This window comes from Pongo pygmaeus, chromosome 5, assembly GCF_028885625.2.
Source record: "Pongo pygmaeus isolate AG05252 chromosome 5, NHGRI_mPonPyg2-v2.0_pri, whole genome shotgun sequence".
NCBI lineage: Eukaryota > Metazoa > Chordata > Mammalia > Primates > Hominidae > Pongo > Pongo pygmaeus.
The window spans coordinates 5,663,281-5,676,314 of record NC_072378.2 but is presented as its reverse complement, the minus strand read 5'-3'; the positions used below and the strand labels follow the sequence as shown (position 1 = coordinate 5,676,314).

The 13,034-nt window shown below is 48.9% G+C and overlaps 1 protein-coding gene across 5 annotated transcripts in view; it reads right to left on the bottom strand.

The window, feature by feature from the left end:
• Positions 1-11,054: 11,054 nt before the first annotated feature.
• The window catches only part of FARS2 (phenylalanyl-tRNA synthetase 2, mitochondrial), a 519,219-nt gene continuing 517,239 nt past the window's right edge, over positions 11,055-13,034 (bottom strand). For all 5 annotated transcript variants that reach the window (XM_063665783.1, XM_054493310.2, XM_054493309.2 and 2 more), the window contains one exon: positions 11,055-11,347. In XM_063665783.1, the coding sequence (XP_063521853.1) occupies positions 11,209-11,347 (139 nt within the window). In that variant the 3' untranslated portion in view covers positions 11,055-11,208. The remainder of the gene's footprint in view (positions 11,348-13,034) is intronic.

Genomic DNA, 13,034 nt, shown 5'->3' with positions numbered 1-13,034 from the left:
GGGAATGTGGACCTGCTGGGCACAGGCAGTCAATGGTGGCCACTTGCTTGTGCCTCCTCCTCCCCACTGAGTAGCAAGTTCTTAGGGAATCGAAGACATTCTTACCTGTGAGTGCCGAGTGCCTGGGAGCATTTGAGATCTGCTCTTCCTCTGGTCCCAGCTGTCACTGCCCTTCCGTCTCTTGTGCCCTCCAGTGCCGAGGTCATGGGCTGGCAGGGCATGTGGTCCGGACCCTCTGCGCATGGACAGGCCCTCCTCAGCTGACTTGGCCTGAATTGGCAGCCGGCAGGCTGGGACACCCCTCTGAGGCTCAGCCATGGATTATGGGCCAGCTCACAGGCTCTCAGCTCAGCTGCCCGACAGTGTGCCTCTCCAGGGCTGCCAGAGCACTCCGGGGGCATCCGGGTCACATGAAGGCTAAGCATCTCCTGGGGACACTAAACTTGAAGGCCCCCTTCAGCCTAAAGACACTGTGAGCCCCCAGTTTACTAGCTATGGTCACGGTCACAGGTAGGCACGGGGCAGTCATCTGGGAGGAGAGCATGGTCCCTCTGTCTTGGGCACTGTATTAGATTCCTAGAGCTGCCATAACAAAGCACCTTGAGCCGCGTGGCTTAAAACCATAGCAATGTCTGGTCTCACAGTTCTGGAGGCCTGAAGTCTGAAATCAAGGTGTCAGCAAGACCACGTTTCCCTCTGAAACCTGTAGGGGAGGAGCCTTCCTTGTTTCTTCCAGCTTCTGGGAGTTTGCTGGCAATATTTACGTTCTTTGGCTTATAGATGCTCCACTCCAATCTCTGCCTCTGTTGTCACATGGTGTTCTCCGGGTGTCTCTGTCTTCATGTGATCATCTTCTAATGAGGACACCAGTCACATTGCATCAGGGCCCAGCCTACTCCAGTATGACCTCACCTTCACTAATGACGTCTGCAAAGACCCTACCTCCAAACATAGTCACACTCTGAGGTGCTAGGGGTCAGGATTTCAACCTTTGTCTTTTGGGAGACACACAATTCAACCCATAACCGGGGCTCTCAAGGATCCAAGGGTGAAATTTCCTTTCTCATTCCTTGTGTAGTCTACTGGTTAAGCCTTAATGGTGAGCAGCTCAGCCTTGCATGCTCTGAAAAGAACACACTGCTCCAGCTCCCCTGAGTGCACGGGTTGCCTGGGGTCTTGTTAACGACAGATTCAGACTCAGCTGGTCTGGCGGCGGGCGGAGGGGGGCCAAAGACTCTGCGTTTCTAATAAGCGCCCAAGTGATGCTCAGGCCGCTGGTCAGTGAACCAAACTTAAATAGCAAGGAGCTAGACCACAAAGCCTTCCCAAGGAATCAAGCCCCTCCTGCCCCAGAGGAGAGGTTGAGGGCTGCAAGGTTCAAGTGCTAGAAGAAAGGAAGCAAGAAGAACACTCCAGTTTAACAGTCAACAGAAAACGGCATCCCTATTACAAGTGCACAGTCAAATCTGCTCCAAGGCCCCAGGCTGGGAGCTGCCATCTGAATTATCCGTAGCCAAATCCCTAGCAGAGTGGAGGACAGGCCGAGCTGCCAGGGGGGCCTCAGGGGAGGCCCACCACTTCTGCCTGCTTCCAAATTTGTCCCAATTCAATCAACTCCCACGCTTTTATTTCTCTTGGGAAATACTTTAGAAATGGGATTTTTCTGGGTCATATGGTAAATATATGCTTAACTTTTTAAAATAACTTTTTATTAGGTATAATTCACCTCCCATAATACTCACCCTTTTCTAAAGTATATGATTTGGTGGCATTTAGTAGATTCACAGAGTTGGGCAACCATCACCACTGTCTAATTCCAGGATACTTATGGATTAAAGACTTAAATGTTCGACATAAAACCATAAACACCCTAGAAGAAAACCTAGGCAATACCATTCAGGACATAGGCATGGGCGAAGACTTCATGACTAAAACACCAAAAGCAATGGCAACAAAAGTCAAAATAGACAAATGGGATCTAATTAAACTAAAGAGCTTCTGCACAGCAAAAGAAACTACCATCAGAGTGAACAGGCAACCTACAGAATGGGAGAAAATTTTTGCAATCTACCCATCTGACAAACAGCTAATATCCAGAATCTACAAAGAACTTAAACAAATTTACAAGAAAAAATCAAACAACCCCATCAAAAAGTGGGTGAAGGATATGAACAGACACTTTTCAAAAGAAGACATTTATGCAGCCAACGACACATGAGAAAATGCTCATCATCACTGGCCATCAGAGAAATGCAAATCAAAACCACAATGAGATACCATCTCACACCAGTTAGAATGGTGATCATTAAAAGGTCAGGAAACAACAGGTGCTGGAGAGGATGTGGAGAAATAGGAACGCTTTTACACTGTTGGTGGGAGGGTAAACTAGTTCAACCATTGTGGAAGACAGTGTGGCAATTCCTCAAGGATCTAGAACTAGAAATACCATTTGACCCAGCCATCCCATTACTGGGTATATACCCAAAGGATTACAAATCATGCTACTATAAAGACACATGCACATGTATGTTTATTGTGGCACTATTCACAATAGCAAAGACTTGGAACCAACCCAAATGTCCATCAATGATAGACTGGATTAAGAAAATGTGGCACATATGCACTATGGAATACTATGCAGCCATAAAAAATGATGAGTTCATGTCCTTTGTAGTGACATGGATGAAGCTGGAAACCATCATTCTGAGCAAACTATCGCAAGGACAGAAAATCAAACACCGCAAGTTCTCACTCATAGATGGGAATTGAACAATAAGAACACTTGGACATAGGGTGGGGAATATCACATACCGGGGCCTGTCATGGGGTAGGGGGCTGGGGGATGGATAGCATTGGGAGATATACCTAATGTACATGACGAGTTAATGGGTGCGGCAAACCAACACGGCACATGTATACCTATGCAACAAGCCTGCAAGTTGTGCACATGTACCCTAGAACTTAAAGCATAATAAAAAAGAAAAAAAAAAGAAAAAAAGGAAAAATGCGAATTCACTTGTAACATTGTACTGTTAGAAACTAAGAGCTCCCCGTGCCTTAGCTCATTTTAGCCTCACTACAATCCCATGAGTATGATTAGTACCCTCATTTTCCAAGTGGGGAAACCAAGTCACAGAGCTCTGGGAACTGCTCAAGGTCTCCCAGCTGGTCAGTGGCAGAGCCACAGTTTATGCCTGATGCCCAAGGCATCTAACCCTCAGCAGGGCTTCTGGTTCCTCCCAGGTGGCAGGTTAGATGTGTTACCCAGGGCATGAGGGGCATGTGGGGTGGAGTCAGGCCCTGGTTCAAGGGCGGGTGCTGGTCTTACCCCATCTGAGTGGAGCAAGGCAGACGGCGGGGCTGGCGGCCTGAGAGCAGCGGGGAAAGGTTCACAGAGTCTGGCTCCCATGGGTGGGAGAGGGGCTTTCTACCAGGAAGCCATGGGCAGCTGCCCTGGCTTTGCTGTGTGGTCACTGGGTGGGAGATAGACTCAGGAAGTACTCATGCCCATCCCGCTGCTGTAGCTCAAGGGACTTTGGGAAGAAGCAGTGTGGATACACCAGAGGCTTGACCCTCAGCACTGGGGTCTCACCCTTTCCCTTGCCTCTCTGTGCTGTTGGGTCCACCCTGTCTGTTCCCAGGATGCTGTCCAGCTGGGCAATGTCAGCAGCCTCTGACGCTCCGAGGAAACCACCAACAGTTGGGGCCACATGACCTCATTGTTTCTCTCCCTTCCTTTGCAGGCCTGGCTTGCACCCTAGACACCTCCAGCTCCACCCTTCAGCTTCATTCATGTGGCTGTCACTCTCCTGGAGAGAGCTCCACGCCCCAGGTGTTCCATCAACTCAAGGCTGACCCTGTCCCCAGAGCCCTTTCAGACCCACTTCTCTGCCCATCTCTTCTGGAAAATCTGCTCCCTCGGCCCTGAGCTGCCATCTCCGCTTAGGAGCTGCACTGCTCATTTGGTTGTGAGATGTAGCGAGTCATTTTCTTCTTCTGTTGTGGCATAATTTGCATATGGTGAAAGGCATAGATCTTAAAGTCTAGAGTTTGATGAGTTTGGACAAATGCACTCATCTGTGTAACCCACACTCCTATGAAGACAAGAACATTTCTGGTCAGGTGTGGTAGCTCATGCCTGTAATCCTAACACTTTGGGAGGCTGAGGGAGAATTGCTGGAAGCCAGGAGTTTGAGACCAGCCTGAGCAACATAGTAAGACCCTGTTTCTTAGAAAAAAAAAAAAAAAGAGAGAGAGAGAGAGAGAAAGAGAGAATTGCTATTTGGGAATCTGGGCAGCCTCACCAAAAAAAAAAAAAAAAAAAAAAAAAAGAGAACAGTTCCCATCACCTGAAAATTTCCCTTGTTTCCCTTTACAGTAAATCCCTTTCCAGCCCCAGACGACCTCTGATCTGTTTTTTTGTCACTGGAGGTTAGGTTTATCTCTTCTGTAACTTCATAAATGCATTTCCCTGCTGACAAATAATGTTGAGCATCTTTTCATCTTACTGGTCATCTATAATCTTTTTATGAAGTATTTTTTCAAGTCTGCCCATTTTTTCAAAATGGTTTTAAAAAACATTATTATCAAGTTGTAACAATTCTTTGTATATTCTGGATATAAGTCAAATATATGTTACAAATATTTTTTCACAATCTGTGGTTTCCCTATTCATTTTCTCAATAACATATTTCAAAAAGCAGAAGTTTTAAATATGGAAAAAGTTCAGTGTATCATCTTTTTCTTTACTAATGTTTTCTGTGTCCTTTCTAAAATATCTTTGCCTATCCAAGGTCAAAAAGATGGTCCCATATGTCTTTTTCGTTAAGCTATTAGGTAGTAAGTTTTTGGCTTTTGTATTTAGGTCTGTGTGCCGACTCGAATTAATTTTGTGTGAAGTAGGGTGTCGACATTTTTCTTTCTTTCCTTATGTGAATAACCCATTGCTCCACCATCATTTGTTGAAAATGCCTTCCTTTCTCTATAGGACTGCTTTGGCATCCTAGTTATTTCTTAATAATAAAGTATAGATGCCACCAAATGATTCACTCTTGATACATTAGCAGCTGTTTAAAAATAGATGTCAAAGTTTCCTTTATACTAATGTCAAGCTCATACGTGTGCATTGTGAGGTCCTTTTTCGATAGCGAGAGCAGGGGCAAGCTGTACTCTGCAAACAGCCATGGGTGCACCTGTGTCCTGAATGTGAGCTTCTAACAGCTGAGGGTGCATCAGGAACCATGGGCCGGGAAGTGTTGCTCTGGAAAGTGTAACACACTGATTTCATTTTCAGATGGAACCTTGGGTAACCAGTTCCAAGAGCCCACCTTGATTTCTCATGTTGAACTCAACATTCTCTCTGTTGTTTTGCATGTGAGAGCGTGCTATGTGCTTCCTAAGGCTTAGATCCAGAATAGACAAAGACACACTTCACTAGGGGAGGGAAGGCTGTGGAGGGCAATGCACTGCTCGTATTCATAGCGTTCCCATCTGTTTTCCATGCTTGGCAGACATATGGCACGGAAGGAAGGCTGTGGCCTTTAGTCTCTTGGAGAAGGGGCCTTAAATTCTATCTCCAAAACCCACTAACTGAGGACTCAGGCCTGGTCCTCGGGCCTCATGTTCTCAACTCCCAAGTAGACATATGGTGGTTACCTTTTGTGGAGTTTTTGTGAGGTGAAAATGAGATGCATCAAGTGTTACACACACTATTTCCCTACTCCTTGCTGAGCCATTCACACTAGGGCCAGAGATTATAACCTCCGTTTTAGGGTTGAGGAAATGCAGCCTCAGGGATGTTATGATTCATCTGTGGCGGAGCTGGGTTTAGACCCCCAGCGTGGCCTTGGGCTTGGTCCAGGGCTCCGAGGAGCATTCCTGCTCCACTCTCCTCCTGAGCACAGCCCCTGAGCTCGGAAATGGGCTAGAGAAAGAACCAGGGCAGGATGGTCTCATCCACATTGCTGGCATCACCTGTGGCCCCCGCCTTTGAATAGGGCACTGGCTGTGTTTTTTTGTTCGTTTGTTTGTTTGCTTTTTTGACTTTCTAAGCAATGATGCATTTCTGGGTACAGAAGCCGCTTAGAAAACTCAGAGTCAGCATACTTTGGAGTGATTGCTGAGATCAGGAATAAGCACATTCCCTCCCTCTCACTGGCCCACTTCCTGGGCACTAGGATACACCCTCCTGGGGACACCATCATCCTTGAAGGATCCTAAGATTGCTCAGTTCACAGTTTCCTCTATTCCTCAGGACATCTGATTTGGCATCCTGAAGCCACTGCAGTTGCAAGTGTAAAGCTATTGACAACTTTGAGCATCTGAGGATAAAGTGGGGCTTCTAACCGTTTTGACCTAGAGCCCATAGCTGGTCCCAAGGGCCCACGTTCCATGACCCAGCACCTTATGAAAGGGTCCCATGGCTTGTTTGTGGCTACCACTGTTGCCTTGGAAGTTGAAGCCCCATGCAGTGGATGTCACCACCATGGTGGTAGCCCACCTGCCTTTGCCCTGGTCGGAGTGAATTCCTAGCCCCGGCCGTAGGTGTGCCTGGGCAAGCGTGCAGGGGGAGTCAGGGGCAAGGTGATGAGCACAGACTTGGATGTGAGGCCTTCTTAAGTTTTGACTTTGCAATGGCTCCTGGAACACGTTAACCTTTCACTTGGAGAATGGGGAGCATGGGGCCTGCTGGAGGGGGTGGAATGAGACCATGAGCGTGGACTCCACGAGGGCTGGGCCTTGTCTGCCCTGCTCATGACTCTATCTCTCCCACATAAGACAGCAGCTCCACTCTCTATGGGACTGAGACTGTGGGGTGCTGCACCTGCACATTACAAACGTCAGCTGCTACCCCCCACCCCCCAAATCCCTGTTACTAGTGACGGCAGTGCCCCACCTACCTGCAGATTGGGAGAGCACAGACAGCCCTGGCCGGGAGCTGCTAAGTGCTCTTCAAGTCATCATGGCCAGTGGGTAGCGTGGAGAGCTCCTGGCGTGAGAACCAAAGACACACATGTGCCTAGTGGGGAGTCTGGTAAGCAGGGCCGGCTGGGGGAACATTTGGAGGCCACCACACAGAGTTCACTCACTTGTTGCTTCCTATATATGAAAACAATTGAACTTCCAGTGTTGAGGGGCTTCCCTTCCCATTTCTTGGCTGCCTGACCACCAGCCACCGCTGGGAGCATCAGGCCCCTGTTGAGCTTTGCTGACTTGTTCAAGACCTGGGCACAGCCAGGAGCAGAACAACCTGGGGAGGGGACAAAGACACAAATGGCTGTTGAGCCTGCAAGGCCCTCTGCTCCACCCGAGGCTCCAGATGGTCACATAATTTATTCCCACGACATTCCCAATTGCTAATGTCTGCTGGCCCCAGTCTTGCTGGCGTCTGTAGAGGCCTATCGTAGGGACAGGTAACACATGTGCTAGAAGGATCCTTGATCCACAGCTCCAGGATATGGGCTTCTAGACCATCCTTACAAGGAGGGAAACTCTCTACGTAAGGTTGTCCTCTCACATCAATGTGTCTCGAAGCACCAGACAACAGGGCTGCAGGGAAACTTCTCCAAAAGACCATGGAGTTGCAAGAGTCAAGCGCAAGGGCCCTTTAGGAAGGCCTCTCCAGCATTTCCCGAGGTGCTGCGGCCCTGGCCCGACCTGTCCTGACCCCCGTGGTGGCCTTCCACCTAAAGACACCTCAGGATCTCTGCTTCAATGTGGTGTTTGGGAAAATGCTCTGGAAACCCCAGTTCGAGGCCCAGCTCTACAATACTTCACTGTTACTGTGCCCTTGGGTAAGTCACTTTGTCCCTTTGTACTTCAGTGTCCTCGCGTATAGACCGGGGAGACATGTGGATGCCCTGTGGGATCTGTTTCGGTTTGGATGGTTCACGCTTCCATTGTTTTCTCCCTGAATAATGATCAGAGCAGTGTCCCTTCTTGACGGCTTATCAGGTGCTGGGTTCTGCGGCAAGTGCAGTGCGCAATGTCTTACACAGCCCTCACCACAGCCTCTGCAGCGAGCGCTATTATCATCCCCATTTGACAAAGGAGGAAACTGGACCTCCTGGAGGGTCACAGCCATAGTGCTGGTATTGGTCACCATGCTGTCCTTCCTATGGGAATCATGTGTTTCTTGAACTGCAAAGTGACTTCATCTCATGGATTAATTTACCTTTCTTTTTCCTCGTTCATTATTTATTCTCCTATGGGAGTCACATGAAAAAGTCAAGAGCTGGATGTCCCCTTGGCTCTTTGGTGGTAGCGAAGGCTCATTTTTGGCACAAATGCTGGTCGGTCAGAGTGGACCCTGAGGGAGTTCTGCACAAGCCCTTGTAGAAACAGAACGAAGGTCTAGGGAGCAGGAGAGAGGCACAGACCCTACAGCCAACCCACTACTGTTTACACAGATTTTTTTTTTTTTTGAGACAGGGTCTTGCTTTGTTGCTCAGGCTGGAGTGCAGTGGCACGATCATGGCTCACTGCAGCCTCCTGGGCTCAATCAATCCTCCCACATTGGCCTCCCAAGTAGCTGGGACTACAGGGGCATGCCACCATGTCCAGGTGGTTTTTAAAATTTTTTGTAAAGGCAGGGTCTCACTATGTTGCCCAGGCTGCAGACAGACATTCTTAATGTGGAGGCCATAGACTTGTGTGTGAGGCCTACCACCTCCTGTGGCACAGACACAGTCACAGACAAGGGAACAGAGGCCTGAAGAAGTCACGGCTTAAGTCATGGCCAACTCCTGTGAGTTCTTCAGCCCTCTGTTCCCTCAGTTGTAAGATTTAAGTAACAGTCAATTACACCTCATGGAGTGTTGAGGGGAATGTTCAAGAAAGGCCTCTGTGAACCCTTTGGAAAGTCAGCCCTACCCCAGGACCTTAGTATAGGGTTTGGCACAAATATAGCGTCACATAACAATGTTTCAGTCAACAACAGATGGCATAGGGGACAGTGATAATACAGTATTTTTGCTATAACTTTTCAGTTTAGAGACACAAATAACATTTGTTACAAGTGCTTGTAGTATTCAGCACAGTGACATGCTGTGTTACACTGTTCTTGCATTGCTATAAAGAAATACATGAGACTGGGCAATTTATAGAGAAAAGAGGTTTAACTGGCTCACAGTTCCGCAGGCTGTACAGGAAGCACAACGGCTTCTGCTTCTGGGGAGGCCTCAGGGAGCCTTTCCTCATGGCGGAAGGCAAAGCGGAGGCAGGCGTCTCACACGGCAGGAGCAGGACCAAGACGGTGGCAGGGAAGGAGGGACTAAACATTTTTAAGCAACCTGATCTCATGAGAACTCACTATCATGGAACAGCACCGAGCGTATGGTGCTAAACCATGCATGAGAAGCTCATCTCCATGATCTGATCACCTCCCCCCAGGCCCCTCGTCCAACACTGGGGCTTACGTTGAATCATGAGATTTGGGTGGGGCTTACGTTGAATCATGAGATTTGGGTGGGGCTTACGTTGAATCATGAGATTTGGGTGGGGCTTACGTTGAATCATGAGATTTGGGTGGGGCTTACGTTGAATCATGAGATTTGGGTGGGGCTTACGTTGAATCATGAGATTTGGGTGGGGCTTACGTTGAATCATGAGATTTGGGTGGGGCTTACGTTGAATCATGAGATTTGGGTGGGGCTTACGTTGAATCATGAGATTTAGGTGGGGACACAGATTCAAACCATACCACATGCTGTGCAGGTCTGTAGCCTCTCGCCTGCAGCCTCTGGCAATAGGCTATGCTGTGTAGCCTAGGGGTGTAGTATGCTATACTGTTTAGGTTTGTATGCGTACACTCCATGGTGTTTGCACAATGACAAAATCACCTATGATGCATTTCTCACAATGTTTCACTGTCCTTAAGTGATGCGTGACTGTATTTGACAAATATTGCTCAGATTCTGGGCCACAGGGCAGCATCATGGTTTTGCATTTTATACACCTTGCTGGCTTTCTTAAAGAACATTAATAAGTGCCTAACCAGTCATGGGGATGAAGGGACATCTTGAAGTGCAGCCCAAGGCTGAATCAGAAATCGCCTGCTGGCAAATGCTACTGAAGAGGAAATCACTGATCACATTGTGCCTTCCCACTCAGATCCATCCACTTAGGGAATTGTACCCATGGGCCCTAAAACCCCAGAAAGCGGTTTGGTTCTAGGATTGGGTGTGGGACTTGGGGAATGGCTTCCTTAATTCCCTTACAAATCCAAGGGAAGAGTCCAAATTAATCACATGGTAAGATGACATTAAAGCTGTTCCTTCCCTTAGGAAAGCAGCTGCCCACCCCCATGCTGCTAGCTAATAATGGCCACTCCTCATCAAATATTTATCCCAGCACTTGCAGCCCTCCATCAGCCTCTAGCATCATGCCAGGGATGGAAGTTGATTATTAAAACTGGTCATGAATGAGGCAGGCAGACTACAAAGTGCCTGGGATGGAAAGGGGGGAACATCAAAGCCCCATATTCTTCCTTAAAGGTCGCCTTCTGGAAGTGGAGGCTGCCTGCTGGGAACACTTGAAGGGAGTTTGAGGGCCTGGCCCCTCTGTGTGCCTCCAAGACTCTGGGGCAGCTCTCGCCGCTTTCCTTCCTCTCCAGTGGGGCAGAAGGCAGCTAAGCCCAAGTCCTGGGGCCAGAGGCCTGACTCCAAGCCATGGGTTTATGAAAAGCAAATAGATATCCTGCCCTGGCTGAAAGACGCACCTCCCTTCACATTCGACGGGAGCCCTGGCATTTCATTAGTGTCCTCTTTGAAGCCTGCCCTTTGCAAAACTGAAAAAGAAGAGAAGGGAGGAAGGAATGGAAGCTGATTCAAAAAGCTTCCTGTATTGTATCTGGAATTTCTGATGTCCCTCTGTGTGGCTTCTCTCATTACATGGGTGGAAGAGCCTGTCAGGCAAGAAATCATACCTGGTGCTTAATGGAACCCAGGGACCAATTAACCATAGTAAGCACCAATGCCAGTGGGCAAAGCACTTCTAAAAGGAATAGGAAAAGACCTTCCTCCTTTCCCCAAATGAAAGACAAATGCTATGTCAACAGCTTTTCAAGAGTGATCTTTTATTTTCTGAAAGTCCTAAAACTGATCCATTTATCAAAAGATGATTGATGCCCCAGTTCACAAACCATATCTTTTTCTCTTTCAGCAAATCCTGGAGCCCCAAGAGGGCTGCAGCCTGAGTGAAGTGGTGACATCAGAACCTGCCCTCCACACCCAACAGCTGGACTGCAGCCTCCTGCAAGGCCTGGTGGATGTGCCTGACCTCTCTCTGGGACAGAGTCCGTTCCATGTGGCGGTAGGTGATGCGGTAGCAGTGGCTGGTCTTGTGCGTCCTACAGAGAGGAAGAGAACACAGGTGAGTGCGGGATGAACAAGGCTGTACCTGAAGGAGCAGTGTGGCTTGCCCCGGCCAGATCTCCCCAACTGCAGAGGAGAACTGAGGTTGGAATCCAGGTACCATTTACCGCTAACAATCTGCATCTTTTACAGGAGGAGAAGGTGATAGTCACGGAAACATTAGCTTGACTAAAGGAGGCTGCTGGTTTCCACGGGAGTGGATGTATCAAAGTCCCCTGGGAAGGAAGCTGACAAATTTGATTTCCCAGGCCACGCTCTGGAGATTTGGATTCAGCAGGTGGGAGGTGGGACCTGGGCTTCGAAGCCTGTGCCAGGTTCCCCACGTGATTCTAACAAACCCACGTGTTCCTCCTTCATGTCATGGAAGGTAACCGTGTTTGTGAGGCAAATTGCAGTATCAGCAAGGCTCGAGGCAAGGCTGAGGGACTCACTCCCTTGGCACCCCGTTGGCTGTCCAGGAAGCATACAGGCCATATATGCCGTGTATGTGCTGTGTAGAGAATTACTTTAGTCTCTCCTTTATGACATTGGTGTTGACTTGGCTTGCATAGAACAGCTGAGTAATTCTGGAATACGTGGAGATGACAGCAGTAGGGCCTTCTATTTGCATGGCAGGTGCTAAGACACACTGGTCAGTTGATCTCATGAGAAAGACCCCTGGGCCATGAACTGGCAGGCCTGGCCCTGTCCCCAACCTGTCTCTCACTGGCTGTGTGGCTGGGTGTCTGACATCTCACCATCTCTGAATGCTCACATTTCTCTTCTATACAATAAGGGTATCTGGTCACACAAATTCCTCTTTTCCAACCCCCAGCAGCAGCAGCAACAACAACAACAGAGGCAACCCAATCCCTTCTTGGCCCTGGGGGAGGAAACTGAAACAAACTGAGGGCTCCCAGGCAGATTCCTTTTATGATGCCGTCAACCAGCCCTTAGCCTAGCCAGGGAGAGGCCACATGCTTTCTGGCAGATGAGACAGGGATGGACCTTCAGTAATACCAGGGCCTTGAACAAATGGGCTTCTGGTTGAGCTGGCACCCGGGCCACTCCCACATATTCACTGGAAACTGGTAGTCCCACTGATGCCACCTGAGTCCAGAGCCTTTGCTTCCAGGGGCCTCCCGACACTTCATGGATTGTTCTCACTGGATTCTCTCCTCTTTCCTCTCCCTCTCCCTCATCTGAATGCCAGAGACCTTGGCTGGGCAGAATATGCCTGGTGCATGAGAGTCTGCCTTGGTCCTGGCCTCCCTAGTCTGCCCCTTCACCTCCCCTTCCAGTGTCTCCTCCCCTCTTCCCCACCCTGGCTTGGTCATCTTTGTCCTGCTTTTGTCCTTCCATTTTCAGGGAGGATAAGCTGCTATGCTGTGCCTCACAGGGTTATGTGCATTTCGGCCATCTATGCAGCCCCCATTTGGTTCAAGCCACAGGAGGAAGTTACCACTGAGGGGCTGTGATAGACAAGCTGGGCTAGGGGTGGAAGTTTTCTGTAGGGACTTCCTGGGGATTCCCGATAGCACATGGAGGCCTGCCCCATTCCCTCACCCAATGTCAGCTGCCTGCTTTAGACCAAGGGAGAAATCAAATCCTCTCCCCACCTGGCTCTTTCTTTTTCAGTCCAGCTCAGGCCAATGGCTCTGCTTTGTGGACATTCCTCTGGGG